Raw genomic sequence first — 22397 nt, forward strand, 5'->3', positions numbered from 1 at the left:
CATTTGTGGATGGCCTTGTTTGTTTTAGATGTTGACCTTTGGGCCATTTTGAAAGCAAGCTCAAATATGTACTGCATAATGATTAGCTACCCATTTTTAGGCCTGCTGACCCCAGGTTATGTAACACACGGCAAAATGAAATGGAGAGTATTGATCATGAGAGACATGAGTGAACTCCAGATATTATGTGTCTATTCAGCACATACTGTATCTGAGTGCAGGGCTGACGGGATTGTCTTTTTATTTCTGTTAATCGTCAACTGTGTCACGCTAACTTGTGGAACTGAAAAGTCAACAGACATTTTGACAAAGGGAAACATTTTCAGTTCAGACAGTGTGAGCAGAGAATTATATTTTTGACAAAAATGGGTTAGTGTCATAAATGGTTTTCATAGGGCACTAAATACATGTGACGTTTCATACATTACATACTGTTTTTAATAAAAGTATTTAATAAACATTTAAAAGTCATATTTGCTTGGAGCCCATTCACTTTGGAATCTTCAAAGCTCACTATCTACTCAGATAGAACCTTCAAACTCTCAGCTCACAACAGTAAGACGGTCTCCCCTCTGAGCAGAAATACACAAATGAGTTTCCTTAGCGATGAGATTTTCTGACACAAAAATAGACTCAAAAATATATTTATTTTTAGCGTTTGAGGAAGAAAGTGAGAATCATGTAGGCTACTCAAGGTTTTCTTGCTCTATTTTGGCCACTTGGCATTAATAGGATTTGGGCTTTTTGTCTTGACAAATACTGTCAGATTGGCATGCAAGTTTCACATTCCCTTGTTTACTCTTATAGAGATGGAGAACTATCAAACAATAATCCTGGGTTTGGGCAGCCTACACAGAACTGGTGCAATAAGAGATGAGACAACATTTGTTAAAACACATATTTCAATAACATACTTGTCACTCTTAAAAACTCACTCTCACAATCCCCGCCTTACATTCAATTCCATACATGTGTTTCAAGGTTATAAGTTCTGAATTTGTATACAATACTGAAATGGTGTAAAAAATAAAAAAAAAGAAGAAGAGAAAAACGCGGCATATTGAACAGTTGTGAGGCCACCTTACATTTGCTTGTAGTATTGCAGATGATTTATGGGTCTTCCATTACAAAATGTTCAACACTCTCCATGTTTTACACTTTTGTAACACAAGTAGCAACATTACTATAACATGTTGTAGCTTAGCTCATTTTGCTAAATCAAAATACAGTTAAAAGTCATATTCAACACCAAATGTCTGTAAAAACAGACGTACAGAAGACACACTAGGACTGTGTTTTTATTTCATTAACAAGTGTGTATATGGCTGATGTATTATAGTGTTTTATTCACTCTGTATGAAGAGGTGATGAAGTGCTACGTACAACAGACCGGTGTCAGCAGTTGGTATCTGCAGGGGGAAAACGACAAAGGTTCAGTGTACATCCAAAAATACTGAATAAACAGAAATTCTAGTGAAGCTAGATGGTTGGCTTTTTCTGCTACTGGCATTTGTGCAGCACGACCATGCTGCGATTCTGCACACCCTCAATGAAAAGTCTCACAGTGGCTCTCAAACCGTTACTAGCCTTCAGTAAGATAAGAGGGCATTCCTCACAAGGACAACCCCCCCAAATGTTCCATCTACTGTACACGGTTCACCCAGAACAGTCAGCTAGATTGTGCAACCTCCCTGATTTACAGTGGGCATGTTGTGGGCGTGGGGAAGTTTTGCCCACTAGGTAGGTGGAGTAATGTATAGAAATGATGTATCTGGCCACAGTATAAAAGCCGCTGTTTGTTTCAGTCTCTTGTCCTCTCGTTTTCTTTAAAACGCGCCTGTAGGATTCCGGTGCTTCCGAGTACAGCTCAGGCCTTACCTAACCGCCTCTGAATCTCCAGCGTTACTTCCTCATAAACAGCGGAGAACAGGTCCTCCCTCACTCTCATTCCATCCAGATACACTGAAAATATGTAGGGTGAAAACATGAGTGGTGCTTGCAGGACACTGCCCACCCAAACCAAAAGTCTGACACAGCAGGTTTCATGAGCAGAATATCGACCATTAAGACACAAGAGCAAACACATTTTATCACTGTCCTCTGCCCACTCATCCAAACTTCAGCAGTTGTGAAACCGCAGAGGATAACATCCCCTCTCTCGGTTGAGCGCGGGCATACCAGTTAAAGATTGATTAACATCTTTTCATTTATTCCCAAACCCGGAGCTGAAAACGCACCCAGATCAGTAACAATTTCCTCCATTTCCTTTTGGTTTTTCAGGAACATTGGCCACACGTATCCATCAAAGTACCCAGGAGGATCAGGAGGTGTGTATACCCTCAAACTTCCAGTCAGACAGAGTAGGGGGCAGCAGACAGGAAGCAGGCAATGGACCAATGAGAAAGAAGATAAAGAAAGGACCAATCACGCAAGAGAAACAGGTCAGGGACCACCTGGACTGACATAGATACAGTTGCAATCAAAATGATTCAACCCCCATTGCACATTAGGTTTATTGGCAAAATATACAATTTCTCAGCTGTTTGCAATAAACAAATTACACAAAAACTGTTTAAGTAGTTCAATGAAACATAATATTACAAAATATTACAAGGGTTTTTATCCACATTCAACACAAAATGCTACTTTTAATCACTACTGCAGTCTCAAAATTATTCAACCCCTTCATGACAAGCATCTTCAGTAGAGCACCCTTTTGCTGTTATGCCCTGCTGCAAACGCGATGCATAGCCAGACACCAGCTTCTGACAGCGTTCCTGAGGAATCTTAGCCCATTCCTCATGGGCAATGGCCTCCAGTTCAGTAATATTCTTGGGTGTGTGTTTGGCAACCGCCTTCTTCAAATCCCACCAGAGATTTTCTATGGGGTTCAAGTCAGGCAACTGTGACGGCCACTCTAGAATCTTCCATTTCTAGAGGTTTGCTTGGGATCATTGTCCTGCTGGAAGGTCCAACGACACCAAAGCTTCAGCTTCATCACAGACGGCATGAGGTTTTTCCATAATATTTCCTGATACTTGACTGAATCCATCGTGCCCTCCACACGCTGCAGGTTTCCAGTGCCAGAGGCAGCAAAGCAGCCCCAGAGCATCACTGAGCCACTGCCATGCTTCCCTGTAGGCAGGGTGTTCTTTTCAGCATATGGTTCATTCTTCTTCCTCCAGACATACCGCTGATCCATAGGCCCGAAAAGTTCCAGTTTTGTTTCATCGCTCGACAGAACAGAATTCCAAATCTTCTGTGGCTTATTTAGATGGTTTTGAGCATATTGGAGCCGACTTTTCTTTTTTCTTTTGGGTCAGTAGGGGTGTACGTCTTGGAGTCCGGACATGGAGCCCTTCAGTGTTCAGTATGCGCCTTACTGTGCAAACTGAAACCTCAGTGCCTGCTGCCACCAAGTCTTGCTGCAGGTGTTCTGCAGTCACTCTAGGGTTTTTGACCACTTGCCTCCTCAGGAATCTGGTGGCAGCCGCTGCTAGCTTCCTCTTTCTGCCACGTCCAGGTAGTGTAGCCACTGTTCCTTTAACTTTAAACTATGCTTCCAACTGTATCTCTAGGAACATTCAGTGCTTTTGCTATCCTTTTGTATCCTTTCCCTGGTTTGTGCAAGGCAATGATCTTTCTCTGAACTTTTTGGACAATTATTTTGCCATATTTCTAACATGCAATCAAATGTCACTCTCAACAAACCCCTAGCCAGTCCAGGTATTTATGTGTTTTATCTCAAGCACACCTGAACTAATTAGTTGTACCAGGTGTGCTTGAAACAGGGGGTTGGGTAATTTTGATTAGTTGCATCAGGTGTGCTTGAGACAGGGGGTAGAATAATTTTGAGACTGCAGTAGTGATTAAAAGTAGCATTTTGTGTTGAATGTGGATAAAAACCCTTGTAATATTTTGTAATATTATGTTTCATTGAACTACTTAAACAGTTCTTGCATAATTTGTTTATTGCAAACAGCTGAGAAATTGTATATTTTGCCAATAAACCTAATGTGCAATGGGGTTGAATAATTTTGATTGCAACTGTAATACACAACGGAGGACAGATGTCCAATAGTCCATCGGTTTTGTTAGTATGCTGCAAGGTTTGCACAAACTTCATAATTTTTGGAGTAAAGGCAAAAGGTAAAACAGGGAAACAAAAATAAAAAAGTGATATGGTACTACTGATTAAAAATATTCCCATTCTTTTTCTCAAAATAAAGATGTTAAACCTGCATCTCTCTCTTCCAAGGCAGTTCTTTATATCTTCATACTTTCATTCAATTATTTACTCATACAGGATTTTAAAAATCAGAGAGGAAGACAAAGACAGACTTACCATCGTCTCTTTTTGCAGACATCATACGGAATGGTCAAGAAGTACCTTTTATTCATTAATTCATTCAAGGGCCTAAAATTAAAACATATTAAAAACAAACCTTAGTGACACGTACAATCACATTACACATATCCTGATAAAACAAACTATACAGAAATCTCTCACTTGGAATTGTCCTTCGTACAAAGGCTTAATTTATACCATGTATAGGGCCAATACAATGAAGCAATAAACTGTCCAGAGCAATGTTACATTTTTTCAGTCATACTTCACATAATGAAAAATAGATATATTTTTAAAGTATGTTAGGTGAGATGAATTACAAGAATAATTATTGTGGGAGTGAGAATTTAGACCACTGAAATAATGCTAAATGCTTACACCGTTACCTGTAGTTGAAGATCAGAAAGCCCTCAATTATAAGAACATGAACCTCATCTTGGGCTTCAGGAATTTTGTGAAATTGAGGTTTCAGTCCCCGAGAGGCAAAGAAGGATTCAGGATTCCTCTGCCATGCCCGGATCTCGCTCATCATCCGGTCCATGCGGAGTGCATCCAGGTCTAAAGCCATCAGGAAATGAATAAAAGTAATATCACATAAATGACTGCTTAAAAAAAATAACAATGTTTCAAAGCCACATATTACATTGGGATTGGGGTCAATTTCATTTCACTTGAGTTCACTCAAGACATGAGCTAAAATGGAGCTGACCCCTACCGTGTATTGCACAATAGGTGTAGATAGAATATCTAAATAACAAATACATTTCTCATCTTGTGGTATGAGACGTTTCACAACATCCTGAAATGCAGGATGAGTGGGCTTACCGTCGTACTGCTTGAATCCATTGCTGTCAACAGCCACCAATGAGTCGTCCTGTGAATGGACCAAACAGACGGTTACCATGGTGCTAACAACAGCGGGGTCATTCCGTGAAAAATCAACCAGAGGTGAGGGAGTTCTTCATATATTCAACAGAGGACACCCAAAACATTATCCTCAGTGGATTTGTTGTTCTAGAGTTATCGGTTCTTAAATAAGGGGTGGATGGTACCCGAAAAGTCACTTGCGAGTGGAAATTGTGGTTTGTGTCGATTTTGGAGCCATTAAAGCAGGGAAAAACTCCCAGACCTGTGTTTTCTTACACAGAATGACCCAGCATTATTTATACTGAAGCGGCTCAGGTGAAGTAACTCAGTTCAATAAACAGCTGTAGCCCCTTCATAGCCTGGGACCGATGCGCTACAAATTTTACTACTTCAGGAAAGCAGAGATCTGGGACTACAGGCAGGTGATATACAATTTTAAATTATATCAGCATTCTGCAGGCTGTGCATTAAACAAAATGGGATTAGTCTTTTATTTGAATGAAGGCAAGAATAGTTTTTTCTATGGTGTAAAAAAAGAGCATACAATCTGACCCTTTGTTTCATGTAAGTAACTAAAGCTAATCTTAAACAAAGAATATACAGGTATACATTCATCAACCGTTTTCAAAAATAAGAACAGAAATGTGCATTCAATAAAAGAATAATCTGAATTGAAGAGTTGTAAAGGTAAAGACAAACATAAATCTTTAATATTAAATGTGTATAAGTGGCGTGAGCTTTTGCCTAGCTGCGTAACAGAATGCCCTTCAGAACAATGCCCTTTTTATTTGTCCCATCCAAATAAAATGGCCTGCCGTGACTTCTGCTTCTGCTGTGTCCTGAAACCAACTGTTTTATTTACCCAGGGTGAAGAGTGTGCAAATCACCCTGCTCGATAGCTCACCTGTGCATTTAATGCCACCCAATCCCGTATTGTGGGAAAGAAAAAAAAATATATATATATATATAATAATAATACCTTGAAGAACGCATCCTGGGCGACTATGCAGCTGTTGGGAATGTGCTCATGAAGACTCTTCGCCAGTGTGCTTTTACCCCCGTTAGTGATTCTGTTTTGAACGAAGACAGACTAGTTTAGCGATGACCGCGCCACCAAACACGAGACAAATTAAACGGAAAGGAACAACAATGCACATCCAGCTTATTTCAAACAAAGTGGACTTTTTAGTAGAAAGCTTGGCTGCAGGAAAAGGTGCAATAATGCCTGAAGGTCCATCGCATTCATATGCAAGATACTATCACTGTCAATTCTGCAAATGTCAACAAAATCATCATATGGGTCTCACCCCCCAATTCCGATGATTAGTCGCTTCATGACTGCCGTGGACTCCCTAGGAATAATGAAAACATTACTTTGCCCTAGCTGGATGCATGTGTTCACTTGCCAGTCTCAAAACGCATTAAAATCCATTAACAGAAAAGCAAGGATGAATTGATAACGCACAGACAGCCTCGCAGTACAGGTGTACGTTTTCAGAAAGTTGTTTACAAAAGATACATTAATTATGAAGAGTATCGAAATATATGGTTCTCTCGCGGTGATAAAATTGTTTAATCCTTAATATAACGGTTTGGGTAACAACTAAGCTAACTGTATTAGCACCGTGCTAACTGTTTTGCACAACGTTGCTGAAATTAACAATCTTCCAAACTCAGTTACTTCCAAAACAGTTACACTCACACTCACATATCTGAAGCATAAAAACACACTGCGAATGTTTAGATTCAGATAAACTCGCCTGTGGTCCCAATGAGTGTTTGTAGCCTAATGTTACTTATTACTGGTAGCCGGGCGTCGGGGGACAGCGTATTTTAATCAATGGGACAGATAAGCGAACACCAAGGCGACGGTCACACGGCCTATTACGTCACGTGTGTACGTCTGCTTCAAGCGGCCAGCCAGCATCACTTTCACAAATATGAAGAGTAAGGAATACTCAGTAGGATAATTTATTAGTATGGCTTTATGGCTTCCAAAGTATGTACACCAAGATACATTATATGAAGATAATGTACGACCCGCAGGAAAATCGGCAGCTTTGCTTTTCATATTTGCCAGAATGCAAAACCTCTGGAATCCAGTCAGATTTTTGCACGCGCCTGAAGTCTTTCATTATCTCTGGCGGCGAAGTAATGTAAAACGGATCCATTTTAACTCCGGCCAGGTATCTTGCTCGCTACGTTGTTTGCGTTAACTCATGCAGTCGCTTAGTACATTATGGACTTCAGGGGGAGCGGTCTCACTGCGTACAGTGTTGTTGAGACAGGCATGCGTCGTGCAACTTTTCCGCATCGCGCTGCAGTTCTACATTTTCTGCACTTCCTCATTGAGAGTTGCTCTGGGTGAATGCGTTTCTCGTACATTTTAAATACTTAAAACAGTCCTTTTGTAATAATATAGAACGAAACAACCAGAGATGTCAAAGCCTCCTCCAAAACCGGCCAAACCAGGTGAGTTAACTAGCTGTAAAGGCAAATCATACCATTTTACTTCGCTAACATTACGTAGCTACCTAGCTAGCTAGCATAGTCCCAACTTCCTTTCAAGAGCACTAGTTAGCTGACTAGCTTGGTGGTCAAACATTACTTCGTTTTGACAAGCTAACGTAGTTGTCTGACGAACGTTTTGGGTGTTTAGTTGTGTTGCAGTACGCTCGCTAAATTTGAACTTTCTAAATTGGTATGGCTATTTAGGTTGATAATCTAGCAGGCGACATGTGTGGTTTTCCGCACAGTTCCCCATTTTCCTGTCGTGTTTAAAAGAGGCTATCTACGGGCGGGGTGCACTTGTCAGGTCAGTGAATAACTTCCCAAACAAAGTAGCTGTGTCTGCGTAGCTTACCCCAACAGCAAGCTAACCAGCTTCTCTCCACCGCAAACTTCAGCCCGATCCTGCACTTCGGAGCCAGAAGGTCCTGGAACCCGCGTAAAGGTGTAGCTAGCTTTCTAGCTAACAGTGTGCGCCCTTTTGCTGTCCGGGGCTGTCCACGCAAGCATTTGCTTATATGCAAACGCTGCGAGACTGTTGCAGTGGAAACGCCCGCGAATAGCATCGCCGCCTAACATCATATACATCGATTTCCCTGTTATGTGCATCGCTATAGCTTAGCAATACCATTGAGTTTTTCTTATTTGTGGATAACTCCACTTTATTTGCTACTCGGTACAGTTTAGCGACATGCACCAACGTAGCACTATGACTTGGTGTACTGTATGGTTACTGACAGCAATGAATTCCTCTATGAAGTTTTTGTGTGGATGGGGTGGGGAAGGGTATCGAGTCCCCCCAACTGTTCATTGAAAGTGTTACGGCTGGAAACTGCACGGGCGTTAGCCGTTTTAAAGGAATAAAAAATAACAGACTGACATCCAACACAAAGCCAGCATTGTGTTTGCGTAAAACACCTCCTGTCAAACCCCATCCTGTCACTCATTGGAGTAGGCTAATCCTGATTGGTGTCGCTCGTTGTAAAGAGTTGACTTGAGTGTTGACTCTGAAATCCAGTAACACTTGGGAGTAATTTACACCTACAACCCAGATAAAGCCTATGGAAACATCTCGTTTCATCATGGCATTCAGATTGGGGAACAGAACGGTAGCTCCTAAATTTAGCAATGTGGGGGGCGGGGCCGGATTGGCCAACCAATCTGCGGTGCAAATTTGCAGCTGTTGTTGGCCTTTGGATTTTTTCGTTTACCGTATTTCATCTTTGCGCACCACTGTCAGAGTAGTCGGCTAGCGCAAGCCCATGCTTGTCGGAATGTTCCCTAAACAGAGTACTCTCTGTTACATGTAGATTTCACCCTTACGTGTGGCATTCCTGCGCAGCCTGGAAACCTGTGCGGAGTGCGCACAGAGAAACCAGTTTGACACACCGACTGCACTCCTCTCCGGAGCTCTGCGCCGCCGAGAAAGAAAATGTGTTTGAACAAACACAGATGTACTTGCCAACGAGTCGTGCTTTTTTATTTCCAAACGATGACAATTGACAGGATCGGTTTTATGAGAAGGGGCCCTGCAAGTTTACTGCGTGGGACCTTGCCCCACATAGAATGCTCTAGTCTAGAATCTGGGATTCCAGCTACTCCTACCGAGTTCTCGGAAATACGATTAGTGCACAAAAGTGCGTTTGTGTTGAGCTTTGAGAACTTTTATTCAAACGAACTGATTTGTTGAAGTCACAAAGGCTGCTAGTGCTAAGGCAGTCAGGACCGCCGTGGCCGTAGGTGTCGTGCAGATTGCTACCTATTGTGAAACTGCTACCGATACTGTTTAAATGAGCATATTGTAATGTGAATTTAGCTGATATTGTGCCCCAGTGTTCTAAAATGAGGAATTGACAATGTGTAACAGCTTTTCTTAATTTCATAAATTAAAATTACCATGTCACTCAACAAAGGGACATCTGTAGTCAAATACAGATGTGACGACAACAAGGGGAACCAGAGGATCATTTGAACCAGAACCATTTAATACTAGACGCAATGCAGCTCAGACACACGCAGCTAAATATTGTAGTGAGGACCGAGCATGACCTGCTGCTCATTTTTTGTTGAACATGTTTCATGGCATTCATATGGTGTAGATATCTTTGAAGAAAGCATCTGCCAATGAATGAACGAATTAATACACATGGTACGTGTTTTTAATGCATAGGGGAAAAAAACTGACAACAACTGTTAACTGTTCACATAGGAGTTAGATTTTTATACACAACCTGTGAAGCCATGTCCACATTGATGGCTCCCATTTCCATGCTTAATGTAGCACCAACAGCAGCCTTTCATCAGACTTAACCAAAATACACAAGATTACCATTTTATACACATTGTTAAATGACATGGTCATGAATTCCCAAGAAATACACAGTAAATCAATAAAATAGTGTCCATTAGCAGCGTATCTACGATCAATTCCAAGTTTGTTTGTGTCTTGTTTTAGTTCCACATTAAATGCTGCTCAGTGAGGGTCTTTTTATACTGACTTGGAAGATTCTGGAAAAGGGGTGTCCTCGAATGTTCAGAAAGAAGGAATTTGCATTAGGAGGCAGTACAGAAAGACTAGAATGTCGTTGAGCATTGTGACATCATCTGTTCCTCCATTTAGGCCAAGTCAAGGTCTTCAGAGCTCTCTTCAGCTTTGAACCCAGAACTGTAAGTAGCAAGTCAGTGTTAATAATTGCACACTCATTTATTTTATTAACTTGTTGTTAATATACCTTTTTTTTTGAGGGGGGTGTTAATTCTGCTTCCCACTCCCGCTATTGTGAATGATGGTTTACATTTTAAAAACTATATATATATATATATATATATATATATATATATATAAAATGTTTGTCTAAATTCCATGTACATTAAACGGAATGTTTTTTTTGTTTCAAACCAGGTACTGTAAATCAGTATCAAATCCTTCAATTAAATGCTGTTATGTGATATGGGGAAAAGTTTTCGCACAATTAACATTTTTATCTGTTTTAGATGTATAGAAGTTTGGCTATGCTTTATGATAAAAAAATAAAAGATGGGATGGATTTGCATGATCAATTGTGTAGGATCTTTGTTATGCTTAACATTGATTGGATATGGACGAAGAATGAAAAAAAAAAAAAAGAAATGATTGATTACATTGTGATTTTCTTTGTAGCCGGATGAACTGTACTTTGAAGAAGGAGACATTTTGTACATTTCAGACATGGTGAGTTTACGGTGTGATCTGGTGAATTTATTGATCGAAGGAAACTAGTTGATATTTTCCTTATTATATAAAACATAGATCCTGTGATCATTGAATTCAGCTGGTCCAGTACTGTTTTGGAATAAGATAAAATACCAACTCCTCCTTGCTTCTTCAAGTCTTTTTCAGTTTCTATATAGTACTTTTTGTTTGAGGGCATCATTATTAGTTTATAGATGTACTTGTGAAAATATTTTCAGGTGGGGGCTTGAATTTGTTGTTGAATGCTGAAAGGCATCCGGAATGTCTTACATAAAGGAACCACGTTCAAAGAAAAAAGAAAAAAAAAGAACTTCCAGACTTAAACTTTTATTAGAAGCATCTGGACAGGTTAATGCGTTTACCATGCGATCTCCCTGAGACCCACTGTTAGGTTGGAGCAGGGTTTTCACCACGCCATTTTCAGCGTGTGCTTTTTCATTTTTCTTTTTGTCTTTGGTGGGGTGTCTGTGCTCAGCTTAATGCCTTAAGCTGAGTCCGCCTGCATGATTTTACCATATACATGTTGTTAGATTCCTTTCGATGAAATTCACCTATGCGGGTCAAAGCCTGAGGCAGATCTCCCTTACCATATGAACAGTAAATCACTGTTTTATTCCATTCCGCTGTATTCCTTTGGTTTGTACTGGGACACATTAATACGGCTTTAGCTTAAGGTTTACCTGCTGCTGTGTTTCTCTTTCAGAGCGACAGCAACTGGTGGAAGGGAACCTGCAGGGGTCGAACGGGCCTGATCCCCAGTAATTACGGTAAGGGCTGCCTCTGCTCCACCTTCAGAATGACCGCATTACCACCGGAGCCAAACCGGGGGTCGTGACCACCGTCTGAACCAGGGGCTTCCGGGAAATTGTTCAAGGGCCGGTGTGCATTTTGTTTCCAACAGTTACCCTCCTGGCTAAATGACCTAATTGGCTGGAGGCACCAATATTGGTTCACTCAGAGATTTTATTACTGTTGGGACACAAGAGAACCGTCTTCAGCTGTCATTCAAGCGCTTATGAAGAAATGTAGGCGAATTGTCGGCTGGTGTAAATGTTTGGCCTAATAAGACCTGGAGTTGGCATGGAAACCAGAAACGGGTATGGCCACGTCTGGTCTGAACCCACATTATCTGTGAGTGGTGGATCAAGGCGCTCATCGACTAGGGCCCGTTTTTCCCAAAGCCTGGGAGTAGCTGTGCTGATCGAGGATCAGATTCCCGCTGTCCGTATCCTAGCCCGGGTCTGGCCCGCCCTGTACCTGGGGAGCCGCAGGCTGTGATGGTTTCTGTTTTCAGTCATCCGTTATTTATATATACACCGTAGTGCAACACGGAGTGCTTCCCAATGTTAACTGTGATCGACTGCACTAATTGATCAGTTAAGTGCCGAGTGCTGACAAAAGCCAGCAGAACGGGCGGCTCTCCAGGACCTGGGGTAGTAGGATCACTGAGTTGGCTGCATAAATTCACAAAGAAAAACCCAGAACAGCCGTTTTTACATCAGTCCATTTTCCGTTTTTGAAAGGGTTTCAGGTTTTACTAGGTAAACCATGTCTGTCCTAGCCTCATCCATTATGAACTGGAAGACAAAGCGGACCCTAGATAGGCCCTGTCACTCTGAAACCCATTATGAATCCAGGCCCAGGTTCTCATTGTCTCATCTGCTGTTGATCCTGTGACCTCCCAACTTGTATTCTGCGGTGATAAGCAGGCAGGACCTCTCGATTTAGAGGGTAAAATAGCCCTGAGATCTCCTGCATGCCCACTGTAGAGTAGTCCTGATGTGTTCAGTGGCAACATGCCCTTTAGCCAGAGATCAGTATCTATGGTACTGGAGGTTCCTTCACAAAGGTCTTATAAATACCGTTTTTGAATGCAGACCTGGCCACCCTCCAGATATAACCAGGAAGCCCACCGAGTATTGTCAAACTAGCACTGGCATAAATAGATGTCATTGTCATAGACTTTCTCGGGATGTGCTTTGCATGGCCATTTCCCTGAAGTTCAGGTGGACTTCTGCCTGCTAAAGGGCGGTATGCAATGCACCGGAATGGCCACTGCCCGTGGATGTGTGTGGAAAGCCTGACTGATCTCTCCTTTCTGTTGCAGTGGCTGAGCATGCTGAGTCGATAGATAACCCCATGCATGAAGCCGCCAAACGAGGTAGGAAACCACAGACTGCTGACAGAGCTTTCAGTAGTCCGACGCCTGGGTTTCAGATAAACAAAAATACATTAAACCTCAATTCACACGTGCTATTTACTTGTTAAGCATTTAAGGTCACAAATGTGTGGTTGGAATGTTCTTAACTGAACATTCAAGTGCTGATGTTAAAATCACTGCTGGTAATTGAAAGCAATGGAGTTCTAGAACATTATAGAAAAAAAAAAAACATTCCAAAAATTCTGCTGTTCCAAGGGTTCCTCTAGACACAACAGGAGTACTCAGCAGTACTTGGCTCACCACAAATGTGTGACTGTTTCAGGTGATATGTGTGACACATGTAATGCACAAATGTCCTAACATTTAATTTAATACATTTCAGTTCTTCCAACAATCTCAGTAATCTCAATAATGTCAGTAATGTCTTGGTATTTAAGAGAACAGCCACTAGTGGGCCCATGAATCAGTGCAGAGGCACCTCTGTCATCATCCACAGTCTTCTGGGTTTCGGAGCCCTGGCTTGACTGGTCCGCTGGCATTACAGCGCAGTGGGTTGCCATGGTGATGGTGAGGACAGTGGGCCGTAATGCCTGTCTTTGTGAACTCCAGGAAACCTGAGCTGGCTGCGGGAATGCCTGGATAACAAGGTGGGAATCAACGGACTGGACAAGGCTGGGAACACTGCCCTGTACTGGGCCTGCCACGGCGGACACAAAGGTGAAGCCAGCGCCTGCGTTTACCGCGTCCGAGTTCCGTGTTCAGCCTGTGTTCAACACGGCCAACGTGTGGGGCAGTTACTGTTTTAATTGAACATTTAAATGAACATTCCATTTCATTCACCACCGACGCCTTTTTAATACTAAACTTAGGTCTAACAATGCCACCTTGCTAATCTGTTGTTTACCTGTGATTTGTTTAAGGTAAGGACAAATATTACATTCATTAAAGTGTATTCTAACCGCAAAATGAGGCATCTTTTGCACTTCCCTCATCAGCAGCCATTTTTGTTCACCACGCACTACCCACTCAAATGTTAGCTAACCTTTGTGGCAAACGTTTTCCATCTTGAATGCACGTCTGGTTAGAGCACAATTTACACCAAGAGTGTCGAGACTACCGTCCTGGACGGGACCCAGCGTGTGCCGGTTTCAGGCTTCCGGAGTGCTTAATGCAGGTCATTGATTGGTTACGTTAGCTGCCGGTTGACAGGAAAGCACAAATGCCCGCAGACACTGCGGCTCTCTGGGAAATGGAGTTTTGAGGCCCCTGCTTTATAACTGGACGATGGGGTAATCGACCTGAGTCTCACCGTACGTCCCTCCTGTTTGTTTCCCGCAGATGTGGTGGACCTCTTACTGGGACACGCCAACATCGAGCTGAACCAACAGGTGGGTTTACGCAGGCAGGGTGGGATTCGGGGGGACGCTGTGGCCTCGTGAGCGCGATCCGTCTGCCTGCGGAAAGACCTGACAGTGCGCCGCGTAATGACTGGAGTCTGAACTGCGATACCGTGATGCGCTCCAGCACTGTCTCAGGGCAGAGTCTAATAGAATAGGATGATATCGCCGCAGTGTGTATTGTGAGTCTAATGGCACGGCTCCACTGCAGCAATCAATGTCAGTAATCGCCATCGGCCACCATTTTGACATTTTTCCGGCTCCATTGCAGCCATCGCCATCATCAATAAATCTTGACAACCTACTGTTGTGTTGGATGTCAACAGCTATGATGTTTTCACTCATAGATTAAGCAACGATGGTCTGGTTCGGTTGTAACCAGCTAATTTAGATAGCTAGCTAGCCCCAGTCACTCAGAAGACGACACCTGTAGTGATCACGTAGCCAACGTGAATAGCCATCCACTTCATTATTTGTATGGAGTTAAATAAGAGAAAACAAGAACAACTACATTTCTCATAAATCAATTCACTATATGGGAATGAATGCGCATGTCACCCATCGAGGAATGAACCTGGGCGATTCTCTTGACTTTGACACTGCTATCGAACATGACGCGATGGCTACAGTGGAGCCGCTGTCATTAATTACAATGGATTCAGTGTCCAATGGCTGATGGCGGTGGCTGCAGTGGAGCTGTGCTGTATGGGCTGTTATTTTAATGCTGACCTGACAGTAGTAAAGAGTATGCAGTGTGTAAATGCAGTATTGTAAGTCTATGGGGCTGGTATTTTAATGCTGACCTGACAGTAGTAAAGAGTATGCAGTGTGCAAATGCAGTATTGTGTTTCCCTGCAGAATAAACTGGGAGATACTGCGATTCATGCAGCCGCGTGGAAAGGCTACTCAGACATCGTGGAGATGCTGCTCAACAAGAGTGAGTGCCTTCTATTTAAACATACAGCCCCCTCCGAAAGTGCTGGAGCAGCAAGGTCAATTCCTAGTTTTTTTTCATACACTGAAGACAATTGAGTTTGAGGTCAGAAGATGTACACCAAATTTCAGCTTTTATTTCCTGCTATTTGTATCTAGATTTGTTAGAATCTAGAACATATCACCTTTTGTATCAGACCACCCAGGTGAACAGCATTGGAACATGTGACTGACACGTGTTTTTGTTTCCCAGATGTGTCCTGTTAGATTGATTGGTTAAATAATAAATAGATCTGAATGTCTACTCTTGGTTTTAGCCTTTGGTTTTGCCTATGAAAACTGCATTTATGTTAGAAAAGATAAACCAACATGAAGACCAGAGAGCAGTCTGTTGGAGAAAGACCAGCCATTTTGAAGCTTAGAAAAGCATTGGGAATAGCTTGTGCAACAACTTGGAATGTCCTGAAAAAGAAAGAAACTGCTGGCATTCTGGAAGTTTTATGGACTGATGAGACCAAGATTAAACCCTACCAAAGTGATGGAAAGTGTGGAGAAAGAAGGGATCTGCTCATGATCCAAAACATACAAGCTCATCTGTGAAGCACGGAGGAGGAAGTGTCATGGCTTGTGCTTGCATGGCTGCTTCTGGAGTGGGCTCACTAATCTTCATTAATGATGTAACTCATGATGGTAGCAGCAGGATGAATTCAGAAGTCTACAGAAACATTGATGGAGAAATGTGCCCAAAATTCATCATGCAGCAAGACAATGACCCAAAACTCACTGCCAACACAACATAGGGCTTCATAGGGTGAAAAAGTGGAAGGTTTTAGACTGACCTAGTCAATCACCAGATGTTAACCCGATTGAGCATGCATTTCACCTCCTGAAGAGATTGAATGGAAAAACAGGAACTGGAAAGAGGCTGCAGTTAAAGCCTAGAAAAGCCTCACAAAAGAAGAATACAACAGGGGATGTCAATGGGTTGCAGGCATGATGCAACTATTGCTAGCAAGGGATATGCTACCAAATATTAAGTGTTATTTACTTTCATTTACTTCAATACTCTCTGTTCTAATACTTTTGCTAACCTAAAAAATGGGTGGTCTGACACCAAATGTGCTATGTTTTAAGTAGTTTAACACATCTAGGTGTAAATACCAGGAAATAAAAGTTGAAATTCTGAACTCTTGTCTCGTGTTCATGTTTTTATCTGAACCTCAAATGTATTCAGTGTATTGCAAAAGCAAAGGAATTGGCCTTCCTGTTCCAATATTTTGGAGGGGACTGTATACAAACTCACACACATACATTCACATTTGAGCAGAAACGGGTGACCTGGGTGAAGGGTGGTTGCAGGTTCCAGTCACGAGTGTCCGTAAAGAAAAAGGACGACGTTAGTAATGTGCCTGTGTTTTCCCTCCGTGTGTGGCAGACGCCAGGACGGATGTCCTCAACAATGAGAAGAAGCTAGCCCTGGAGATGGCCACCAATGCACAGTGCGCATCCCTACTGAAGAGAAAACTACAAATCAGTAAGTCCTCCTCACCACCGGGCAGCACTGTCGGTCTGGGGAGAGAAAGGCTTCACACACCTAAGGTCTGTGGTCTCAAACTCAGTGCCTTGGAGGCCTGTGTGAATGCCGGTTTGTTTGATCTTGATTATACAATTGGTTCAACTATTGGCTGAAGTGGGGCTGTAGGGTTGCCCATAATGTATATAAAGTTAAATGTGTTATTTGTGCTGTCTATGTAACAACTGTTGCTAATAGTATGTGCTGTAATGCATTTAAATGCAGAATTAGTAGATGGATTCAATTAAAGGCGCATTATTTGGTTGGATTTAAAATATGGCAATGAGTTTGAGACCACTGCCTTATGACTTGCACGGAAGACATTTTGGCTCCTTGTCGCAAAATGCCACGGCGTTGGTTCAGCTCAGTAACTTACAAACTAACAAACTCCTCTCCTCTCGTTTAAACCAGGCTCGAGTCGAACACTCAGCAATGCGGAGGAGTACCTGGACGATGAGGATTCTGACTGAGCGGCCCCAGGGTTGAGCTTCCTCAGCCCGGGGCGAGGGCCAGGCTGCGTGGGGCCTGGGGTGGGGGGAGCTTGGTCCGGTTAGCGGTTAGCGACTGCGCACATTCCACACAAAAATAAAAGGAAATAAACATATTAGCTCCACAAACAGAGAAACCATCATTCAAAGTTCTTTGTGAAAACGATTCATTATATTGTTAAACTGGCCCTGTCTGATTTTAGGGATTTATAAACCACGTTTGTTGGCACTCTGCAGTTTGGGTAAAGAAATACAGCGGGAGTGAGACGCGTTCCCCTCCTGATTTTTTTTTTTTGTTTGTTTGTGATTGAATTTGAGATCCTGTTTCCAACGCCCCTCTTCCTCTGTATATACCTTAAAACTGCTGCTCTTCTCATTTCGCACATTCTAGTGCCTCAAGGAGAGTCTGTATTAATCTTCGTATTCAAACAGTTTTAATACAAACAGTGGACCAATCATTAAATATTTAAGAGCTGAATGCAACGGCATTGAAAAGTCATTCTACTTTTATGCAATTTTTTTTCTTTTTGCGGTTTTTGTGAGCAATACAGCTATTATTCTGTATCTTCATTTTTCTTTGATTTTCGTTCGTACTTTTTATTTTACAACCTCTGCTTATCTGTCCTTTTTGAAAAAAGGAGAAAGAAAACTATGCAATAAATTGATTCTATCTCATGGGTTTTTTTTTGTCTCTTTCTGCGTACCCAAGAACAAATTTAGAACAAATTAATTGGTATTTTACCAGTTTATATATTTCTTATTTATATTTGTTGCCTGCTCTGAATATGTGTATAAACCAAGCATTTTGCTGTCCTCGAGTGTCGTCATATAATGCTGTGCAAAGCAGTTTGATACTTGCCATATGAAATCTTGGAAAAATATATTTGGTGTAAACAAACCATGCAACTTGCTTGGTGTGTAACACTGCTATTGGATACAATTTTAAATAGAAATGCATGTTACTACATACGTTTGAGGTTGAACACATTTCCGCTCTGGCTGTGAAACCACACAGTTCATTTTGACACACAGTGTCGTTGCTAGGAAACGGTAGCTCTCAAGGTCCAATCTCCAATCAGTTGTAAAACAAGTCCAAGAGGTGAAAAATCCCAGGGCAGCAAGTTCTTCAGAAAATTTGACTTTATTGTGGCACACGTGCACAACAGCCGGTTCAAATCCTCAGATTTTCAACCTTGAATATCAGACTAAACTCTCATTTTATACACAGTCCTTATCTCAACACAACCAATAGCTTTCTTGAAAACCATCATATGACTTGGCTATGTTACAGGTATTTACTTTTCAGTCCTGAAACCATTGTGGCAAATTGCCCCATTGATTTCCAAAACAAAAAAGGATCTCATTACATACATCTTGCTTTGTAGGCTGTGTCTTCTAACAAACTGAAATCATTAACATGAAAAACATGTAAAACACGGTGCTATTCATTATATAGTGTTTTCCAGAATCTTCTACGATCTATAGATCATTTTTGGTGCTTTCCACCTCATATTAATCATTTTACTTAACTTTGGATTACACATGGGTCACTTACGTGTTTCTAACAACAATATTTATCAGTACTAAGTCATAGAGAGTATACAGAGTATACATAGAGAGTATACAGATTCTCATTGGCCTCCACTGGCTTCCTATTACCGCACGCATCCATTTCAAGGCCCTAGTGTTGGCATTTCAGGCTGCTAAGGGGACTGCCCCACCTTACATACAATCCCTGATCACTCAGCTAGACCACTCCGGTCTGCCAGCTCTGGTCGCCTTACGGTTCCCTCTCTACGTGCACCTGGCGGTCGAGCTGCACGTTCACGCCTGTTTTCCGTTCTGGTTCCTCAGTGGTGGAATGACCTGCCTACCACTGTCAGAACAGCAGAATCCCTCCCCCTATTTCGACGCAGACTCAAAACCCACCTTTTCAAACTCTACCTTAGTCCTCCCTCCTGATTTCCCCTGCCCCTCCTTTCTGATATCCCTATCCTTGTCTAACCCCCCCCCCCCCCCACAAAAAAAATGCACTTATGATGACAACTATGTTTAGAACAGCATTTCATGTGTATTTTGCTAGTTTCTGGATGTGATGCTTTGACTTATGGTAGAACCTATGCACTTGTAAGTTGCTTTGGATTAAAAGCGTTTGCCAAATGACTAAAATGTAATCTAAAACAGATGTACTGAACAGCAGTCAAATCAAAATCATAGAAATTATATGATAGACATCAGTGAAAATATAAAAATAAGTCATAGAAAGTATACAGACATACTGAACAACAGTAAAATCATAGAAAATGTATAATAAACATCAGTGAAATCATAGAATATATAATACTACATACCTGATTACTTTCTTCTAAGTGAATAAATGTAGTTCTTTAACTTGCAGTCTTTGCTCTCTTTTCGACAGTGTACACTGGTTTCTTGCGTTTTCATAAGCTCAGTTATAAAAAATGTTCTAGGTTCATTCAATTTAATAAAACAGCATACATATGATATATTGATTACAGGTTGTGTATACATATATAGATACACTCTTAACATAAATCTTTGAGAGCGTTGAAGGAAAGCATACATATGATATATTGATTACAGGTTGTGTATACATATATATTGATACGCTCTTAACATAAATCTTCGAGAGCGTTGAAGGAACCAGCTTGTTCATTAGGACAGAGTCTGATTTTGATTTGTACTTTTAGGGGGGGGGGATCTCTTGCTCTGTGAATTTTCCCTACAACAGCTCACGGCATTGTCACACCTGATCCCTGTTTCAGGAAGCAGGATTACTATGTTAGCAAAAGTAAAGAGCTGTTCTCGGTTTTCCTTGCCGTTATCTTGTCAACTCCGCAATATTGCTTCATTTCCTATGTGAGATTTACCGGAACTGATAGCAGTCTCAGCACTGAATTGTGTCCCGGTGGCCTGTTCTAAAAATGACCACAAGGTGGAGCTGGTGATACAGGAAACACACTGTTGATGCACTTGCCCTGCGGACGGCTTGCTTTCAAACACAAGAACTGCGTGAGAAAGAGAGAAGGAAAGGAAGACGCAGGTGGGGCCCTGAAAAACAAAACACTTCATGTGGCTTACTTTCTCCTTTCATTTGCAGCCAACGCGCAGGATGATGTAACTATGTGCTTTTATTGAAAATAATGTAATACATTGCGTTCACTTTAGCAGATTAGCATTTATCCAGTGTTTTACAATGTAAGAGAACATGCCTGCATCCACCTGAGTCACACTGGCGTGCATGTGTAAGTATGGCAAACTAGAACCATGCCACAAATCACGAATGCATGAAGATGGAGTCGTTACAAGAAGATTGATGCTCCCTGTGAAAAGGAAGATTGAGGGGTGTACAGTAAGCAGAGAGAGCTGTGCTGACACAGGTGTTTTGGGGTCAAATTGATGCGACACAGTCGCCCATCCCCCAATGAAACCCAGAATCATGTTGTGGCATCAGAGAGGGGTGTTGGAGGACTGACAGGTGCTGAGGTTTTGCAGGATGGGGGGGGGGGGGGGGGGGGGGTTGAGGGGTGTCTTTACTTCATGACTGACATTATTCACGTGCACAGAGGAGCCATTTCGGAGGCCAGGTTTTTGGTTGCTGAACGTACAAAGGTGAGAACTGACGGGCAGAGAAGTACAGATGCTACCTCTGACAGCTTTCCGGATATTTCTGAATAAACTGTCCCGGGGGGCCTCTAGAAAGGAGAGCAAAGTTAGCCGGATAATTGCACAAAGTAAGACTGCTCTTTTTACTTCAGTCTATGCTCCAGCTTTGGCAGAGGTCCAGGTTTTTACCAGTGCAGTTATCTGGCTAACTCCGTAATTCTGCTTTGTGGAACAGGCCCCTGGGTGTCTTGGCCACAGTTAAATCCACATAGGACAGCAATAGTGTCACTTTACCCATTAACGAATAAGACAGAGAGGAGGCCCGTGAAGAACAGAGCGTATCCATGACAACCAGGAGAGCTGCACTGACAGTATTTCTGGTTATACTTCAGATCCCTGTGGAAAAGATCAAATAGCACTTTATTTCAGTTTGCTGGCATTTATTGTAAGCTCTTATCCAGGCCGACTTCCAGTGAAACACAAGTGTAGTAATAAGAGATTTGAGTGCAGTAGTTCCCAAGTGGAGAATGTATACTAACAAGAGATTGTAGCCAAAGACACTCCACCAATCAGCCACATTAGATTCTCAATATTCAGTGGTAATAATTCAAACTAGAACTGGAATACTATTTATACTATTTTATTATACATAATTCCTCCCACACATGCATCTCTTTACAGCGCATACACCACACACACACACACACACACACATACAGATACACATAATTCCTCCCACATATGCATCTCTTTACAGCACATGCACCACACACACACACACACACACACACACACACACACACTCATACACACATACAGATACACATAATTCCTCCCACATATGCATCTCTTTACAGCACATACACCACACACACACACACACACACACACAATCTCTTTGTACTGCACAAGAAGCGTTTCTTTAGTTTTGTTAGTCTTAGAAAGGCATGGGGGAGAAGTACATTGTTGAAGCCTCTCCTGATCTCCTGTTTTCAAAGAATCGTGTGGCTTATGTTCCCCCCTGCCGCCGAACCATCGACCCCCCGGAGCGCTGTGGTGTGCCCGCGACCCCCACACGGGCCCTGCGCAGCGACACGGGGCGTCTGAAGCACCCCAACACCGGAGAGAGAAACAGAGAGACAACAGGAGATAGAAAGAGGAAAATTAGCACAGTGTCATCGCTGTGTGGGCGCATTCTCTCGACTTTCATCTTTAACTTCATCCAGTATATTTACATTACATTAATGGCATTCTCTCGACTTT

The 22397-nt window shown here is 42.1% G+C and overlaps 2 protein-coding genes across 4 annotated transcripts; one reads left to right on the forward strand and one right to left on the reverse strand.

Moving 5' to 3' along the window:
• Positions 1 to 366: 366 nt before the first annotated feature.
• On the reverse strand, positions 367 to 8792 carry nmrk1 (nicotinamide riboside kinase 1). 3 transcript variants are annotated; one of them, XM_061260048.1, is made up of 9 exons: positions 8079 to 8792; positions 6523 to 6567; positions 6195 to 6285; positions 5174 to 5222; positions 4735 to 4906; positions 4346 to 4417; positions 2238 to 2344; positions 1879 to 1962; positions 367 to 1409 (listed from the first exon to the last, which is right to left on the reverse strand). In XM_061260048.1, exons 2-9 carry the CDS (start codon positions 6549 to 6551, stop codon positions 1396 to 1398), a joined length of 618 nt encoding a protein of 205 aa, XP_061116032.1. In that variant the 5' UTR covers positions 6552 to 6567; positions 8079 to 8792; the 3' UTR covers positions 367 to 1395. The 3 variants fall into 3 exon arrangements, with proteins under 3 accessions (XP_061116032.1, XP_061116031.1, XP_061116030.1); XM_061260047.1 differs by lacking the exon at positions 8079 to 8792 and adding an exon at positions 6976 to 8032; XM_061260046.1 differs by lacking the exon at positions 8079 to 8792 and adding an exon at positions 6924 to 8032.
• ostf1 (osteoclast stimulating factor 1) lies at positions 7480 to 18182 on the forward strand. The gene is made up of 10 exons (XM_061260044.1): positions 7480 to 7687; positions 10344 to 10390; positions 10884 to 10934; positions 11659 to 11722; positions 13063 to 13116; positions 13726 to 13833; positions 14455 to 14504; positions 15372 to 15450; positions 16882 to 16980; positions 17431 to 18182. The coding sequence occupies exons 1-10, from the start codon at positions 7654 to 7656 to the stop codon at positions 17487 to 17489; spliced, it is 645 nt and encodes a 214-aa protein (XP_061116028.1). The 5' UTR covers positions 7480 to 7653; the 3' UTR covers positions 17490 to 18182.
• Positions 18183 to 22397: the final 4215 nt, after the last annotated feature.

The sequence above is a fragment of the Conger conger genome, chromosome 11, assembly GCF_963514075.1.
Source record: "Conger conger chromosome 11, fConCon1.1, whole genome shotgun sequence".
Classification (NCBI taxonomy): domain Eukaryota; kingdom Metazoa; phylum Chordata; class Actinopteri; order Anguilliformes; family Congridae; genus Conger; species Conger conger.

Excerpts from the sequence above, each read along its gene's own strand:
- nmrk1 (XM_061260046.1), bottom strand. Across the intron at positions 6,286-6,522 it reads CTAATCATCGGAATTGGGGG|AATCACTAACGGGGGTAAAA; the intron begins GTGAGACCCATA and ends CGTTCAAAACAG. Across the intron at positions 1,963-2,237 it reads GGAAATTGTTACTGATCTGG|TGTATCTGGATGGAATGAGA; the intron begins GTGCGTTTTCAG and ends ACATATTTTCAG.
- ostf1 (XM_061260044.1), top strand. The coding sequence starts at position 7,654 with ATGTCAAAGCCTCCTCCAAAACCGGCCAAACCAG. Across the intron at positions 10,935-11,658 it reads TTTTGTACATTTCAGACATG|AGCGACAGCAACTGGTGGAA; the intron begins GTGAGTTTACGG and ends TTTCTCTTTCAG. Across the intron at positions 13,834-14,454 it reads CTGCCACGGCGGACACAAAG|ATGTGGTGGACCTCTTACTG; the intron begins GTGAAGCCAGCG and ends TGTTTCCCGCAG.